Here is a 16,867-nt window from a genome sequence, read left to right as displayed (position 1 = left end):
ATACCAAAATATCATCTATTTTCTTCTTCATTGTCAGTAAATGAATGGCAACATTTCTTTCTAAGGAAACTGAAAAAATTTAAATGAGGGATCATTTTATTCAGCTTGACACCCAAGTTATTTTAGTTTATAAGAATTAGACATATGGAATATTTGAGATACAAACCAAAGATATTCCTAAAACACATCTTTAAAAAGTTCTAATGCTTTTCCCATCTCTAAGCTCCCACAAAAGTCAGTACAGAAGCGGTAGCAGAGGAAAAGAGAGAACAGCTGACCTGAAAGCACACCAGTGGGGGCATGAATGGACATGGCCTTTCTGATAGGCAGTTTGGGCAGAGAAATCAAGAGCTTTAAAAATGTCCAAATCATTTGAATTAATAATTAAACTACTAAGAATCTATCCTGAAAAAATAATAAGAAAGCCAAAGATTCCTGAATAAAAAATTTGATTGAAGCTTTGTATATGAGAGTGATCGCTTGAGAACAAATTAAATGCCCTACAATAAATGAATGATTAGATAATTTATGGTACACACAATAAAGTCATAGGAAGTCGTTATAAGCATGTTTTTCAAGTCTAATGACTTGGGAAAATATTCCAGTTATAATATTAAATGAAAAAGAAGAACATAAAGTTGTATATGTGGTATGATTTAAATTACATTAAAATAATTCCTTGCATAGAATAAAAAAAACGACAAGATGGAAATGCACTAAAACATGAACACTGTTCATCTCTCGGTGATGATTTTGTGGTTGAGTTTGTTTTCCTGTTTATATGTGGAAAGATGACAGGTGAGTTATTAACTGTTCTATACCACATGCTTTGTTTTCCTAGCATCAGTGAAACAGGACAATACCGATTCTCCTGTTGTCACCCATGGAAGATCCAAGAACAAAGATACCTAAAGAAATGCTACGAGTATAAGACAAAAATGATCAGAAAAGATGATCAAACAGACCTTTTTTCTTCCCACCACACTCATATTGGGAATGCACTAGAATCACACGAAGAACAGTGTGAAAATCCCTGAACAGAGGGGAGCCAGGCCTCACCACGAGGACGGGGAGGGGTGGGGGAGGGGCACACAGGTAGCACAGGGAGACATCGCATCGCAGGAAGAAGCCCCCTGAGTAGCAGGTGGCACCAGAACAGTGGTGGGACCATGACTGCAGGGTGTGTCTAGGTAGATGGGCTTGAAGGCAGCTTCCTGAAGCCCCCACACCCTGAGTGAGCACAGCAGCGAAATTCTCCCAAGCTTAAAGAAGAAGGTAGTGTTAGGGATACCAGGACCAGAAAGAACCCAAGCGGCATTCAGAGTTAGGAGAGTCAGCTTTATTACGCCGGCGGGCTCAGCGGGATCCTTCCCCAAAGACTGAGCCCCTAGCAAGGTTTTGAGCAGGATTTTATGAGTTAGGGACTTCCTTGAGTTGGGGAAGGGGTAGGTGTCGTCTGGTGATTGGCTCGGGGTGTGGCTTGGAGGGGTTATGCGGAAGTGGGCTGGGGCTTAGGCTGGGGACTTCTCTCTCCACTCGGGCCACCATTTTAGGTCGGTTTCACGTGGCAGGGAAACATTTTAGGTCGGTTTCTCCATCAGTAGCACATAGCTGAGAGAAGGCCTGTACTCCAGAAAGGCTCCCACAGCTGAGATAAAGGGACCCCTGATTGGGGATGCAGGACTGTCTTGCTATGCATTAGGTGGGGCAAGCAGGACATGAGCTTGTGGGTGGACAAGCCAGGTGGATGTGACTAAGGACAGATGAGACAGGTTATCTGGCAGTCAACGCCAGGACAGAGCCTTGCAGAACTAGGCCAAGAAGAACACCCCTTTCTGCTCTTGACTAAAGTTGTATTTGCATAAATCACTTGCTTTTAATCCCAGAGGGGAGAAGAAGCAAGAGGGGCAAAAATCCTCAAACTGGGACTGGGTTTCGACACAAGGGTCAGGAGTAGGTTACCTAGAAGCAACCAGGTTAGATTTTCACAAAATAGGGCGCAGAGACAGAAATTCAATTGTGTTGTGAAAATAGTTATGTTCTGTATATCTGAGCTTATGATATATGAAATATGCACTGGCTGCATATATTTTTTGTTAATTTTCAGATTTTTAGTAATGATCCCATTTTGTATTTTAAAAGATTATTTAAAAGAAAAGCATAGCATCTACAAAAAGTTGCTCATGAGTCAAGGCCCTGAAGAAAATGGGGCATAAGGCTGATGGAAAGTCACCCTGTTCTGAGGATCATCTTGTTAGCTGGCCAGAGCTTGTTTTGCATCCTTAAGAGCCAGGATCCCCCTCTCAGAGAGAGCCCGGAGTCTTGATCACACCTTCTGAGCTTCTGGCGTTAGGATTCTGTATTAGTGTATGCAGCTGGTAGTAAATGTGAAAACAGTCCTCTAGCTACTTTCTGTGTCCCATCACACCCCCGTTCTCTCCCTTCTCCCCCAGCAAATCAATATTATTAAGCTCCCCTGTAGAAAGCCTCTTTTATTTTTTTAAACCAAGTTTTGTTCTCTGAAGCAATAGCAAACAACAGAACAAATCCACCCACATACAATGATGACCTCTAAATGTTTGAAGAACATGTTGATCTCTGTGTTAGGGCGTCCTTGCTCCAGGCTAATCCAAGCCAGGACCTCGTATGCTATTTCCCAAGCCTCTTGCTATCCTGCCCACCTTCCTTGGAAGTTACACCTGGGATTGTCAAGGGCCACTTTGAAAAGATAGTTCCTGAAACCAACACTGTGGCCCTGTGCTCTGGCCAGAAAGACTCACTCTAATTCTGCTAAGGCTGCAAAGGGCATGAAGGAGGCATTTGTGTTCTTAGCTGCCCCTGCAGTCTCTCTGCCTGAGTGTGAGACTCAAACCCCTCTAAAGTTTTGCCAAATGAGTGAGTGTTAGCCCAGGGCTCCCCTCTGCTGCACTGGCTGAAGTCATGGGCCGCTGGGGACACAGGGCCACTGGTGCCAATCACACACAGCCACCCAGGAGACCCAGGTCAGTGCCATCCATGCTGGCACCTGCAGGGTCTTGGCAGTGAGGTCTGGAGAAAAAAGGATGAGGGAGTACAGAACTCCATACTGCTCAGTTGGCCATAGCCCTCCCTAGCTCGCTGTGGGAACACACTTTTCTTATGCCCGTTCCCCACTTTAGCCAGAAATATCTCCTTTCTTTTTTCCAAGGATCTTACCCAAGATGTTGGCATCTCCCATGGCTCTCCCTTCTCACTCTAGATCATCTGTACCTTTGCCACATCTGTGGGCCATGTCTTCTCTCCAGGACACCTCTTGGAGGAGATAACCCTCCCTGACATTGGGGGATTTCATCAAATTGCTGAACATCCCCCCTTTCCCCACAGACCCCATGGTGTGCTCAGATCACAATGGAAGGCACTCACTCTGCTGCCAAACCCACAGCGCTCCAGGGCCGGCTGTGCCAGCCCCCTCACCTGGGAGCACGACTCATCCTCAGCTGCCTCCTTTCTCTGCTGCTGTTACCAGGTTCCCAGCCGACTTTGGAGCATCTCCCCCGCAGGCCCCCACCACCCCACCCCCAGCAGCATTGATTTGGCAGTTTTCTTGGGGGGCCAGCAATGTTTGTTTTTCCAGGGCTGATGTTTGCTGGGATTTTCTTGGAACCACAACAGAAATCATCCCACGTCCTTATGCAATTCCTCCGGGAGGCTCCGACAGATAAATAAAGCCCTCAGCCCCTCCATCGGTCTGCCTTTCCCAGCAGAGCACCTGGGTTTCTCCTGAAGCCTCCAGTCACCTGCCCACCTGCCAGGGCCTCTCTGGGGCAGCCATGAAGTCTCTTGTCCTGGTCCTTTGCCTTGCTCAGCTCTGGGGCTGCCACTCTGCCCCACACGGCCCAGGTCTGGGTTATAGAGAACTAAACTGTGATGACCCAGAAACAGAACAAGCAGCCCTGGCGGCTGTGGACTACCTCAATAGCAATCTTCTTCAGGGCTACAAGCACACCTTGAACCAGATTGACAAAGTGAAGGTGTGGCCTCGGGTAAGTGAACCTGCTGTTTGTGAGCTGAAAGAACCTGCTGCTGGAGCTTAACTGGCTGTCTGAAAAGATCACACAGATCCCAGCACAAATGAAACCAAAGAGGGGTGAACTCGGGTTTCTTCCTAGGAGGGAGGGAGGCGGCAGGCGGAGGGCATCAGAGGAGACATCCTGTGTGGTGCTCACAGGTCTCAAGGAGGACGTTGGCGGTTGGGGAGGTGGGCAGGAGAAAAAAAGGCTTTGAAGGCCATTTTGAAGACTGCAAGTAGAAAGTCTGGCTTGCTAGAAAAACCAGTGTGCAAGAGACTTGATTCTAGTGGCCAAATTATCACTGACTGGAAACCACTTACCTTTCTTTGCTTCTGTTTCTCTGGATGAAGACTGAGAGTGAATGAAAGTAGCATTTGAAAAGTACCTGCTCTGCGCCAGACCTTTTCACATGTACATTATCTCCTTAACCCTTCCTACCCCGCCGTCCAGTGTGGCAGGTATTGTCCTTGTCTTACATAAGAGGAAACCAAGGACCTGACAAATTAGGGCATTTTTCTTTGCCCAAGGTCATATAATCAGTAAGCAACAGCCTGGTAATCGATTCCAGGCCTGCGTTTATTCCTCTACAAAAGTAGCTTCCCAGATCCTACATCCCAGATAGAAGTCTTTGGCATGATGTGATTGACTTTCTCACATGCCAGACAGGAAACTAATGCAGCCTGAAGCAGTGACAATAAAGATCAAGCTAGAAAATATGCCTGGGGGATCAGTTGAGAGATTTGGAGAGGTGGGGAAAAGGCATCTGTCTACTGACTATTTTGAAATTAGATTGTATATCTGATGAAGAGTAATTCTTTCAACAAACATTAATTACAGAAGCTTCCGTGGGTTTTGGCACCAGTATCAGGTGCTATAGGTGATGTGAGGTTGAACCATTTGAAATTACCATTTTTATATATTAATAGCAGTCAAATATTGGCATTTTAATCATTCAACTTAATCCAAAGGTGAGAAAGACATTTAATGCCCACAAGAGATTTGCAATCTAGAAAGGAAAATAAGGTAAACATCAGGACGTCCAGACTGACTGACTGACATCTGATCTCCGAATGGAACACAATATCTAAAATCAGGACTGTCCCAGATGGATTTTAGAAGTGCCACAGCCATACTGAAGTACAGGAAACACTGATCAGTTCACGGGGGACTAACAGACAACATACATATACAAAGGAAAGGTAATGAACAGACATTGTGGTTTTCACTAAAGGTAAAGCTTGAGAGTTACTTTCCTTGAAAAATTCATGAGTGTTTTGCTCCTATTCACTGCAGCTCTGAATGTTTTCAGGAAGCTAACTTGGGCACATCTGCCCATCACAAAACACAGCTTCCTCCAAGAGAGGAGATTCAAGGCTTCCAGTACCAGTGAGTCAGGCGGAACAGAAATGAGAGGCAAGCAGTGGGCTGAAAGACAAAAAGACATACTCGTACCTTCTTGATTTTCCAGGCTTTGAAAAAAGCATACAGAAACAGGTGAACTCCAAGTTGTTATACAAGCACTCGTCCCACTGCCTTCCCTACGACTTACACACTGCTTCCTCCTGTCGGAGAGGGCCGTGCTCTTTCCCCTCACCACAACCAGCAGGCAGTAGAGAGCAGCAACTTTGCATCCAGGCCTTTATAAGCCAAAGAAAAGGCCAAGGACAAAGTTTCCTTTAGGAAGGAAAAGGAAATGGGAAAGGAAGGAAAGTAGACGATGAGAGGTAAAGAAGAAAGACGTAGAGGGAGGGATGGAGAAGATAGAGATGGCAAAATATTATCCAATAGCATCTTACTTTGCTGCGTAACTGAGAAAAATCCAAGGCTGACTTTTCCAAAGCACTGCTTGAAGGGTGAAATTTTTTAAATTGATAAGTATCAGCAGTCACTTTTAGTTTCCAAGTGTTCAAGCCCATGCCGCCTTCTTCCTGGCAAACACCATTGAGCACTTGCTCAGCTAACAGAGGCTGAGAAAAGCCCTATGGTCTTCTGTTCACAGGGTAGGACAGAGCTGGATGGAGTTGCCGACTCACAGTAGGAATGATTGGGTATCTCACCTCTACAACAGGGCATGGGTTCAAGCCCAGTGGGGGCTCACACTTTGGCCCAATCAACAGGATCAAGGCAATCGGCTGCTCACCTCTTCATTCTCTCTTCACAGCGGCCCACGGGGGAGGTGTTTGAGATGGAAATAGACACGCTGGAAACCACCTGCTACGCACTGGACCCCACCCCTGCGGCAAACTGCTCTGTGAGGAAGCTGGAGCAGCACGTGAGTGGCACTCTTAGGGTGACTTTGGTGGTGGGCCAGCCAGCTCCACTGTGATTCTGTAAAGAGCAGGCCCATTTTATCCAGCTGCCCAGCCTGCCCTCATGGCTAGCTAGTGTGCTCTTTCAAAAATTGCCATTTGCAGCCTCCTTCCCTGGGGCTGATTTTTACAACAAACTTTCTTATTGTAGCTCTCGAGGATGTAATGTGTCACTGTCACCCAGTTAACATGATTTTGTGAGGCTCACCTTTGCTAACCATGCCTGAGGGACCAACCCCTCTCCAGGTGAGAAGTGAAGGGCCAGGCCTTCTCTGAAGCCCTCACTGTGGGTTTATTTCTCTAGGCTGTGGAAGGAGACTGTGATTTCCATGTGCTGAAACAGGACGGCCAGTTTTCCGTGTTGTCTGCAAAATGTGATTCCAGTCCAGGTAGATGATTCTACTTATTTTGACTTTGTAGAGAGAGTGAGGAAGGAACCTGAATTATTTTCAACGTAATTCTAGCCACTTTGTTGGTGAGGAAAAGGAGAAGCCAAATTCCCTGGTATCTGGGATTGCAAAACTGATTTAAGGGGCTGTTCTCATTGGAGTTGAAAATTGCCCCTTGATGAGAGGAGATCTTGCAAAAATGTCAGCATGGGGGAACCACCTGAAGGTTTAGTAAGAAGCAGAGATAACACCTGAGGCCATTTACATAATGTGTTGGTCCTTTCTAAATAAGCAGAGCAGGGGTGAACGCTGCAGAGATTTACAACCCTGACTGGTTTCTTCTCTGTGTAGATTCAGCCGAGGATGTGCGAAAGGTGTGCCCAGACTGCCCTCTGCTGGCCCCACTTAACGACACCAGGGTGGTGCATGCTGTAGAGGCAGCACTGGCCGCCTTCAACAATCGTAATAATGGCTCCTATTATCAGCTTGTGGAAGTTTCCCGGGCTCAACTTGTGGTAAGACAGAGACCTTTTGATAGACTGGGCAATTCGGTGGCACTTTGGGAATGTGCCAAGAGGATGGTGGAAGAAAAGGGAAAGGAAGGGTCCTTGGGGGCAGGAGGACCCCGAATGTCAGTAGGACCCCAACAACCCTCAGTGCCTCCCCCAAGCTGAGCCACTTTAGCCTAAATCAGCCAGACGCTGCCTATCCCCAGTTCCTCAGTTCTAGTTAACACCAGGGCTCTCTGTTCAGTGGGTGGGAGTTCCCACATTATCCAGAAGCACTCACTGTAAATTCACGGTTCTCCACATCTTTATCATCCATCACCACTGACCATCTGCAGCACTCTTGTAATTGATACTTTATAAAGACATGGGCCTACTTACACAGATAAGGCGTACAAGAGCAGGATCCTAAAATGCCTTTTGATTTACTGAAAAAAATCTAATTGTACTGTGGATAGTTTAGCATATTTGCATGCAACAAAATATTAATACAGAAAACTGGTAGTTTGGATACCAGCCAAAGCATACTTGGAAATGCATTGTATAGGAGATAATTCTATTAACCAGAATACGTATGTGCTTCTCAGAACACCACCACCCCAGGCTATTCCAAATAACAGACATTTTATTATTAGAAGTGTCCATATGCTACATAAGAACTATAAGAAAGAAAGCACAAGTATCTTCCATACTTTCATTTCTATTTTTCATTTGATCCTGCTCTATACAATTAGTGGGAGATGTATTAATTAATCTCTGTACCTTCCTGCTCTATCTTGGAGTAACCTGAACCTGGGGTCTCCAAGTGCAGCCCCAAGTGGGAAGGCAGGTATAGAGATGGGGTGTGGGAGACGGTTTCCAATTAGGTCAGGATAAGGTTGGCCTCTGGGTTCCTACTTTCTACTTGAAAACTTACTCTGCCTTGAATGATGGGCAGTGGGTACCTGCACCTCCTTCATGGGAGACCACGGTATACAAACACTCAGGACATGAGGTCACAATAACTGCCCTATGTAAGCCATCAAGAGCACATTTTGTGTAAGCCATAGAGACCACAGTGTGGTCTACGTGAAGGGTGCTCCCTGAAGGGTACACTGCTATGGCCCTTGCTACTTCCCTCCAGCCTCTCCTTCTCTACCTTTTTCATGCTAAGTCATGTTGCCTCACGAGTATTTTCATCTATTCTCACCAGCCTCTTCCAGTTTCAACCTATGTGGAATTTGCAGTGGCTGCCACTGACTGTGTAGCTAAAGAGGTCATAGACCCAGCCAACTGTAACCTGCTGGCAGAAAAGGTAAGCAGGCTGGGCCCTGGGGACGGCAAAGCTGGTCATAGGACAGAGCGTCCTTAGAGCAAGTTAGTGTGTTGGGGCTGTGGAAGAGACATAACAGTGTCCTGGGGGCTGGATCATGCCAAGCTTTCCTCTAGGGGGTCACCTCCTCCCTTTAAGAGCTGTCTGCAAATCATCTCACTTGCTGGAGGCCCCTGGAGTTAGGAAAAAGACAGAGACTGTTTCCTAACTAAGGCAAGTCATGCCCAGCTGCTGGGAGTATGAAGTGTAGATTTTTAGATATACCTGTGATATGAAATTGTTCAAGTCCTTGAGCCAGTAATGTCCATTTCTAGGAACTTAGCCTAAAGAGATCATCAGAGATGTTGGATGGAAACACACACACACACACACACAGAGAGAGAGAGAGAGAGAGAGAGAGAGAGAGAGAGAGAGAGAGAGAACCAAAAAATGTATACACATTTTTAAGAAAAAAAGAACTGTATTAAAATTGTAATACTCAATATATACCAATAACAAAAGAAGAATACAAGTCACGTTTGACTTCTGCAATTACAAGAGGTGATCAGAGTGGTTACCATCAGCGTCCAGACACTTCTGATTATGGTGAACTACTGCTTGAGCAATGTTAACCAAAATGTCGACTTGTATACATTTTTTTTTGCACTTCCGGTACTATTAAACTGTACACCAAAAATAGTTAGAATGTAAAATTTGCTGCAATTAAAAACAAACAAAAGTAGTAAAGTAATACGTTATAGACAATTTGGAAAATTAAGAAAGACTTAAAGAAACAAAATTATCTGCATTCCTTCCTTTTTTATAACATTTTAATAATTTCTTCCTCTTTATACACAAATGGATTTTTTACTTAATTGAGATTATACTGTTTATAATGTGTGAGGTTTTTTGTAATTTATTATAATCTGAGCATGTTTGTCTTTAACTATTATTTGAAAATATTTTAATGGATTCAAAGTAATTCATTTTATGGAGTCATCATATTGTATTTGATTGTCTCAGTGGTGACTTAGGTTGTTTCCAATATTTTGCAGAAAAAATAACACTTCAATACACATCTTTAAACATAAGTCTTTGTCTAAAAGTTCTGAAAGTTTAAAAATTTTTCTTTTCTTCCTCTTTCGTCCTACTCAGATCTTTTGCTTCCTTAAGTTCCTGGCTCATGTCTGGCCTCTGCTTAGAATCCTTCTCCAAGTACTTCAAACTGCAAAAATCCCTTCCATCTCTGACTCTAACCGCATTCATTTGTTCATTCATTCATTTATCAAATATCATTTGATGGCATATCAAGTATGTATATGTATATGTTCATCAAATATCAATTTCTTCTCTGATAATGAGATTGCTTATATAACAATTATAGCGAGTGTCCTTTGAGTACTTACTCTATGTGGGCACTTCCCAAAGTACTTTACATGGATAATCACATTTCATCTTTACAAGGTTATCCATGCTTTACCTATGGGAAAGTCGAGGCACAGAGAGATTCAGTAATTTGCCCAAACTTGTTCAGCTATTCCCAGGGTAATGTGGGATTCAATCCCAGTAGCTGTGGCTCTGGAGTCCATTAATTGCATTAACAATTATACATGTTGCCTCAGCTGGACTGTTCAAGGGACTGGAGATAGAACAGTGAACAAAGCAATATGCCTCCTGGACCATGGAGCTCACTTAGAGCCTGGGTGCCCCACCTAGCTCTGGGTCATAAATGTCTTGAGCTGTTTCCTCATGGCTGTATGTGGGTAACTCTTGCTTCTCTATCCTGTAAACTCCTACTGGGTGGGGGCCCTATCTCCTCTGCTTTGCACCCCCAAGAATCATACAGCTAGGACACAAGGTTTAGTCAGTAATGCCTTTAAACTGATGGGTGAGAGGTAACAGAAAGAGATGTGAGAGGAGGCCATGGTTTGCTTTGAGCTCTGTCACTGTGTAACATAGGGGAGGTTTCTTTATCAGCCTGCTGTCTGTTTCCTCATGAGGGAAATGAGATAATCTTTGACATTCTATGAGTGTAGTAAGATCTCCCAGTAATACCTTAGGTTTGTCTCACATGGTGATGAGCAACCACTACTATAAGACTCTCCTGTGGTCTCTAGCTCTCTCACTGAGTCCAAAGCCTATAATTTCAGGGTTAAACACGAGAAAGTTGTCTCCGTGTTGCTTCTTTTTCAATGTGCCCAGATATGAACAGGAATCTTTTAGAAGCTAAAAAGCAGTGCTAATTTTCTCACAGACGTGTCTGTTTTATAAGTTAGATATCTTAGTGCAGGCTGCTATAACAAAATACAAGACACTGGATGGCTTATGAAGAACAGAAATTGATTTCTCATAGTTCTGGAAGCTGAGAAGTCCACAATCAAATCACCAGCCGAGTCACTGTCTGGTGAAAGCCTGCTTCCTGATTCATAGGTGACACATTTCACTGTGTCCTAACATGGTGGAAGGAACAAGGGAGCTTTCTTAGGCAGCTTTTATATGGGCACTAATCCTATTCGTGAGGGCCCCACCCTCATGACCTAATCACATCTTAATCACCCCCACCTCCTAATACCACCACCTTGGGCATTAGGTTTGCAACATATAAACATTGGAGCAACATGAATATTCAGTGTGTAATAGTGGGTAATCAGTTACAATGTTTAATTTTGAGTGGAATTAAAAGAAAAAAGAAGATAAAGAAGAAAGAAGAGAAAGGGGCTTCTTATGCAATGTCATAAACATTTATGATATTTTCTGAATTGGCCCTAAGGTTAGAAAAGTTAGTGGTCCGCAAACTTTTGATTGGGTTCACATCTGGTAATTATAAGAGCTACCATATTTTCAGTATCTATTTGATACCTGGCACTGCACACAATAGCGTTATAACTGATTCTTACTGTGATCCTTCAAACCCTATAGTACCCTCATTTCATAGACTCAGAAAAGTGAAGAGCCTTCCTCAAAGCCACCTGGCTAGTAAAAATCAAGGCAGCAAACTTCATTTTGCTTGGCCCTAAAGCCTGCTGAAGCACCGCTACCTCTCGGAGTTAGCTATGTCTCATTCGTTATTTAGGAAGTGGAGAGGCACCTCGCAGAGGCATAGCCTTTTTGCAGTTTTGTTAAAGACCTTGGAAGGGATCAGAGAGGAAAATATCATCTAAGAGGAGCAAGTCTGCTTCCAAGTCATAGGTGAGCCAGGAGGGACCCCCACCTCCCTATCCTTCTGATCCTGGGTCCAAATTTGGGCTAAATGAGGAGAGAAGATTCTGAACTGATTCAATTCACATCTCTGAATCTGTTAAAGGAAATGTCATCCTCATTTGTGGATTTATAGAGTGTTTCTATGAGATAGCTAATGCACATTTACTTGAAGAAGTATAAAAACCAAATCTCACTTGGTTATACATTTAATGGAAGAAAAAAATTTGAAGGTCCCAGGAAATTCTGCAAGTGTCTTTAAGACTTTAGGGAAGGAAGAGATAATTTTGGACTCATGGCTTCCTGGAGAAGCTTAGGGTTGAACTAGACCATAGAGGATGGGTGTGTTTATATAGGCAGAGTGAGAGGAAAGGGGGCGTTTCAGAAGAATGAAAAAGTATAAGCATGTCCTAGTGGAAGAAATAATAGGGAGAAGAGTCAGGTGATCCTCACATCACTTTGCCTCCAAGAAAAAACTGACGAGCATAGTGGTAAAAGAGTTGTTTTGAAGTCATGCCCATGTTAATTAAGTCCCCAGCTCTGCCAATTACAAGAGGCCTGGCCTTTGGCCAGCTATTCAAACTGCTTAATCCTCAGTTATCTCCTTTCCAAATGTATTAAATGAAGCACACTACACAGGTTCTTTCTGAGGATTAACTATCACATAGTTCAGTTCTTGGTTCACTAATTTGAGGAAGTCATTATTATCTCTCAGATCATTCTGGAATATCCAGATCTTAATCTTAACACGCTCTATTTCACCTCAGTGGTCAATAACTGAGAATCACAATTTCTTCTAGCTCACGCGATCTAAGAAGCAATAAAGCTCTACCTCACCCTCTGCCAAAAAACTCTGGGTGAAGGAAATGCATTATCAGAGGTCTGGCTTCACACAAAGCTATCTCAGATGGGTGACATCCTTCTTCACAGCAGCAACACTAACATTCCACCAGGCTTCTGGTCATTCTCTACAATCTGCATTTATCACTTGATATGTTTTTCTTAGCTCTTTGAAGAGAAGGGCTGGGAAACGCAGCCTAATGATCCCTGACCAATGTGAAAAGTCAGAAAATAATGAGCTGGTCCTGATTCCTTTCCAGGGCTCATTTTGTGAGGCTGGCCCACAGCAGTTTCTGTGTTTTTTTTCTTCCCTCAAGTTTTTGGTTCACTCTATGTTGTCTGGCTGCGCTGCGGCCCCTTACTAGCATTTAAACAGAGTCAGAAGATGTGGGCCCTAGTCTAACTCTGCCACTTCTTAGCAAGGCAATCTTTGGCAGGCCATTTACGTCTCTAGGCCTGAGCTGATTCATCTGTCCAATAGAGATCAACTGAAAGATGTGTGGGAGAGTGCCTTGGAAGTCCTCCAAGTGAACAGCACATATTAAGGTGGAGAAAGTAAAATCAAGCAGGTGCACTGTGCCCCTTTCTTCTTAACCCAACCATCAGATGAGTCTCAGATTCTGCAATAAAAATCCCTCCTGTGAAGTTCACTCTGAATGTGAACCTACGACCTTTGTATCTATTTTGGGCAAGGAAATGAGTTTCCTAGTATCCATCCTTCCTGTAAGCTTGAGAAAGGCCTCACAGAGGAACTGACCAAAGAGATGAGATAGATGGTACCCCTTGCTCCCTGGAATTACAGCCCACTTGATGGAACCCCAAGCCAGTTTGATGTAGCCCTTTTAATACAATGGCATATATCAAGGATGCCACAAAAATGTGTACAAGTGGGCACTTTGGTCAACGTTGCTCAAGCAGTAGTTCGCCATAATCAGAAGTGTCTGGACGCTGATGGTAACCACTTTGAGCACCTCTTGTAACTGCAGAAGTCAAACGTGACTTGTATTCATCTTTTGTTATTGGTATATATTGAGCATTACAATTTTAATACAGTTTTCCTTTCTTAAAGTGTGTATAAATTTTTTTGGCACCCTCTTTATATATATGATTTGTAAGGGTGAAATTCAGGGAATCAATAACACAGTTAAATTTGCTAGTTTGCAGTTTAACTCACCCCATAGTTCACTATCTAGCCACCTATAATTAGACTTAGTTTGTTTGCAGTTTGATCCATCCTGATATTCATCTCTTTTCTCTTTGTTTCTCCCCTCACTGATTAACTTAAGAGCTCTGTTCCCTTTCTCAAGGCTACCCATACGTTATTAATTAACAACATCCTAACCTGAAAAGAGCAATTTCTTAATCCTCGGGTGCCCGGACACTGTAATCCAATTTACAACTTCCCTACAGTTTTTACTAGTGACGTACAGTCCCAGGCCTCGATGGCTAAGTCTGAGTCCAGAGTCCAGAAATAACATCATCTTCAAACAGACCAGACCCCAGGAAGGATGTCAGCCCTCAAACCTGCCTGACCAACTCCCCCTTTCCTATAAAAGAAAAAGTTAATCTGAAGTTAGTGCAGCTGTCCACTCTCAGACTCTGGACTCTGCCCCAGGCAAGCCCCCACCCCCTCCACCAGTGTTTCTCTCTTTATTACCCGAGTCAGCCATCATCTTTCAACACTACCATGGGCATTCCCTCTCTGCCCTAACTTTACTAAAAAAACTTCCTTTGTAGAGTCTGTGAATGCTTTCACCTTTGTGAACGACCAGGGCTTAATTCCATGCCATGACATGATTTATCATTGATACAAAATGACCCCAAGAACATCTGAATGTCTAACAGGAGGGAGTCATTGAATAAAATACGGCACATCAGTAATAGAAAATTATACAGACACTAAAAATTATATTTTCAAGGAATAATGAATGAATGATGTAAGAAAATACTCTCATATTATAGTAAGTTAAAAACACAGGTTACGAAATGGCATAGTCAAAATGATCCCAATTTGTACATGATATTTACCAGTATTTAAGAATAAAAGAGAAATTACATGGATGTTAACGGAAGTTCTCCTGGCTCACCACCGTTTTGGGGATTATGGGTGATTTCTCCCACTCGCAAAGCATTTCTGTATTTTCCACATTTTATATAGAATTATATAGTATATACGTTCTGTAAGTAGAAACTATAAACTTTAGAAAAAGTTTTTCTTAAAAAGGAATTCAAGTTGAAGGCTTTTTTTCCTTTGATATGTTGTAGTCTTAGTGAAACTGGGGGAGAAATCCATGTTTTGAACCTGTTCAAATAACTCCTCTCTTTCTGTGGACAGCAATATGGCTTCTGTAAGTCAACACTGACTCAGAAGGTTGGTGGGGAAGACGTTGCAGTGACCTGCACAGTGTTCCCAACACAGGTAATGGCGTCATGGATACACTTGCCCTCATCTTCAGAATACAATGACCCTTTGACATTTATGCAGTGCATTTGTAAATACAGGGCATTTGCTGCCCTGTCCTTCTGAGCCCCACAATGATAAATAGCCCTAGGGTATGTGGAATGATCAACAAATGGACGGGTGTTTCAGCCATTCCTTCCCCTCCAATGAACTGGAGTCTACAGCACAGTAACATCCTCATGGGTAGTTGACAAAGCCACCTTTTTATTTGCTCGGATGGGAGTGGTTTTCTGAGTTGCAGAGACCAGGTGGCCAGATTGGCCTGGTAGCTCTCCACAGCTACAGGTGTAGACAAAGAGGGTGACAGTGCTGGTGAAAGTTAGCCATAAGGTGGGGTTCTTTTGCTCCTGGGACATGTATGAGTCCACCATCCCAAGACAATTGGTGAGAAAGGGACTACCATAAGCCAGTTACCCTCCTCTGTAGTTCTTATAACTATCCTTTGCACCCAGGTAGTATTTTTTTTTTTGGTCAGATTCCTTGCAAATAAAAATTATTACTGTGAGAGAATTGGGTGGGGTTCCACCGAGAAGCATGGGTGGCCTTGTCTGGAAAGAGAAAGGTAGCTAACCTAAGATAATGGTTCTGTCTCCAGCCTGTGTTACCAGATGGCACCAACGGACCTAGCCCTATGGTGGCCTCAGCTGCGCCTGCATCTCCTCCAGCAGCTGCGGTAATGGTGGGACCCCTGGTGGTGGCAGCTCCCCCGCCAGTGCACCGGGCTCACTACGACCTGCGCCACGCCTTCACAGGTGTGGCCTCAGTGGAGTCAGCCTCAGGAGAAGCGTTCCACGTGGGGAAAGCACCCATGGTGGCACAGCCTGGTGTTGCTGTTGCTGCTGGTCCAGTGGTCCGCCCTTGCCCCGGGAGAATCAGACACTTTAAGATCTAGATGTACGTCAGAAATGAGAAGGTTTGGCACAGAGAACATAGCCACCATTTTGTCCAAGTCTGGGTAGGGGTGGGGGCATTGTCTGCTATCAAAGCAAGTGCTACATGTGACCTAGATTAATATCAAGTCTTGAATCCCAACTTTGCTTCCTTATTCAGAGGACAGAAGCAGAGGGGGTGATGGTTATGTTTGATGGAAGGTGTAAGGCCGGCAAACTCATTGTTTTGATGCTAAGCTACCACCATTGTGTTCTCTGCCTTCTTTGACTGCACAAAAACAATTGGAACTGTGACTTTGAGAGGTGCTCTTGTCAAGCTTATATCTGCTTGTTAATAAAAGTGTCTGAAGGACTTTCCTTAGTAAAGAAGGTTCTAAGCTGAAATGTAGTCATGATTATTGCCTGCTTCCTCCAAGCTCATGTGTGTGGTCTGTCTTCCTAACAGCCACACCACAAGTGTCCCCAAGCAAAATCAAAGTGAAAATAGAAACAAAATAGAAAAAAATCTGCTATATTACTATATGGGAAAAAGTGAGGCTAGAATCTGCTTACAACCCACAGGATATGCCCATTTCCTTGCAAGAAAATAATTATTTTCATCTCATAAGGGAAAAAAAATATTGCTAAAAGAGGACAAAGTACCTGAACGGGGTACAGATAAATCAACTGTTGGTTTTCCCCAATACCCAGGTAAAGAGGGATTGGTAATAAACACAGGAACCTCACTTTAATTATATCTGTTTATAATTCATGTTTAAAATAACTGTTGAGTGTACTGTATACACGTCATTTTATGACACAGGATTGGTCTTTCCAGCCATTTAAAGGCTTTAACTGAAAGCTCTGGTTTATAGCATAAATAGAGGAGGGATACCCAGACAAGTAAATCTAGTGGACATTTGTAGACACCATCCAAGTGTTCAGATAACATAAA

The 16,867-nt window shown here is 43.6% G+C and overlaps 1 protein-coding gene across 1 annotated transcript; it reads left to right on the top strand.

Annotated features, from left to right (window-relative positions):
• The first annotated feature begins 3,715 nt into the window (after positions 1 to 3,715).
• Positions 3,716 to 16,317, top strand: AHSG (alpha 2-HS glycoprotein). Its single transcript, XM_033090431.1, has 7 exons — positions 3,716 to 4,022; positions 6,211 to 6,321; positions 6,663 to 6,747; positions 7,099 to 7,262; positions 8,446 to 8,547; positions 14,918 to 15,001; positions 15,639 to 16,317. Exons 1-7 carry the CDS (start codon positions 3,810 to 3,812, stop codon positions 15,933 to 15,935), a joined length of 1,056 nt encoding a protein of 351 aa, XP_032946322.1. The 5' UTR covers positions 3,716 to 3,809; the 3' UTR covers positions 15,936 to 16,317.
• Positions 16,318 to 16,867: the final 550 nt, after the last annotated feature.

This window comes from Rhinolophus ferrumequinum, chromosome 2 (assembly GCF_004115265.2).
Source record: "Rhinolophus ferrumequinum isolate MPI-CBG mRhiFer1 chromosome 2, mRhiFer1_v1.p, whole genome shotgun sequence".
Taxonomy (NCBI): domain Eukaryota; kingdom Metazoa; phylum Chordata; class Mammalia; order Chiroptera; family Rhinolophidae; genus Rhinolophus; species Rhinolophus ferrumequinum.
Note: the sequence above shows the minus strand (reverse complement) of the source record. Positions and strands in the feature narration are given on the sequence as shown.

Excerpts from the sequence above, each read along its gene's own strand:
- AHSG (XM_033090431.1), top strand. The coding sequence starts at position 3,810 with ATGAAGTCTCTTGTCCTGGTCCTTTGCCTTGCTCAGCTCTGGGGCTGC. Across the intron at positions 4,023-6,210 it reads AAGTGAAGGTGTGGCCTCGG|CGGCCCACGGGGGAGGTGTT; the intron begins GTAAGTGAACCT and ends CTCTCTTCACAG. Across the intron at positions 7,263-8,445 it reads TTTCCCGGGCTCAACTTGTG|CCTCTTCCAGTTTCAACCTA; the intron begins GTAAGACAGAGA and ends TATTCTCACCAG.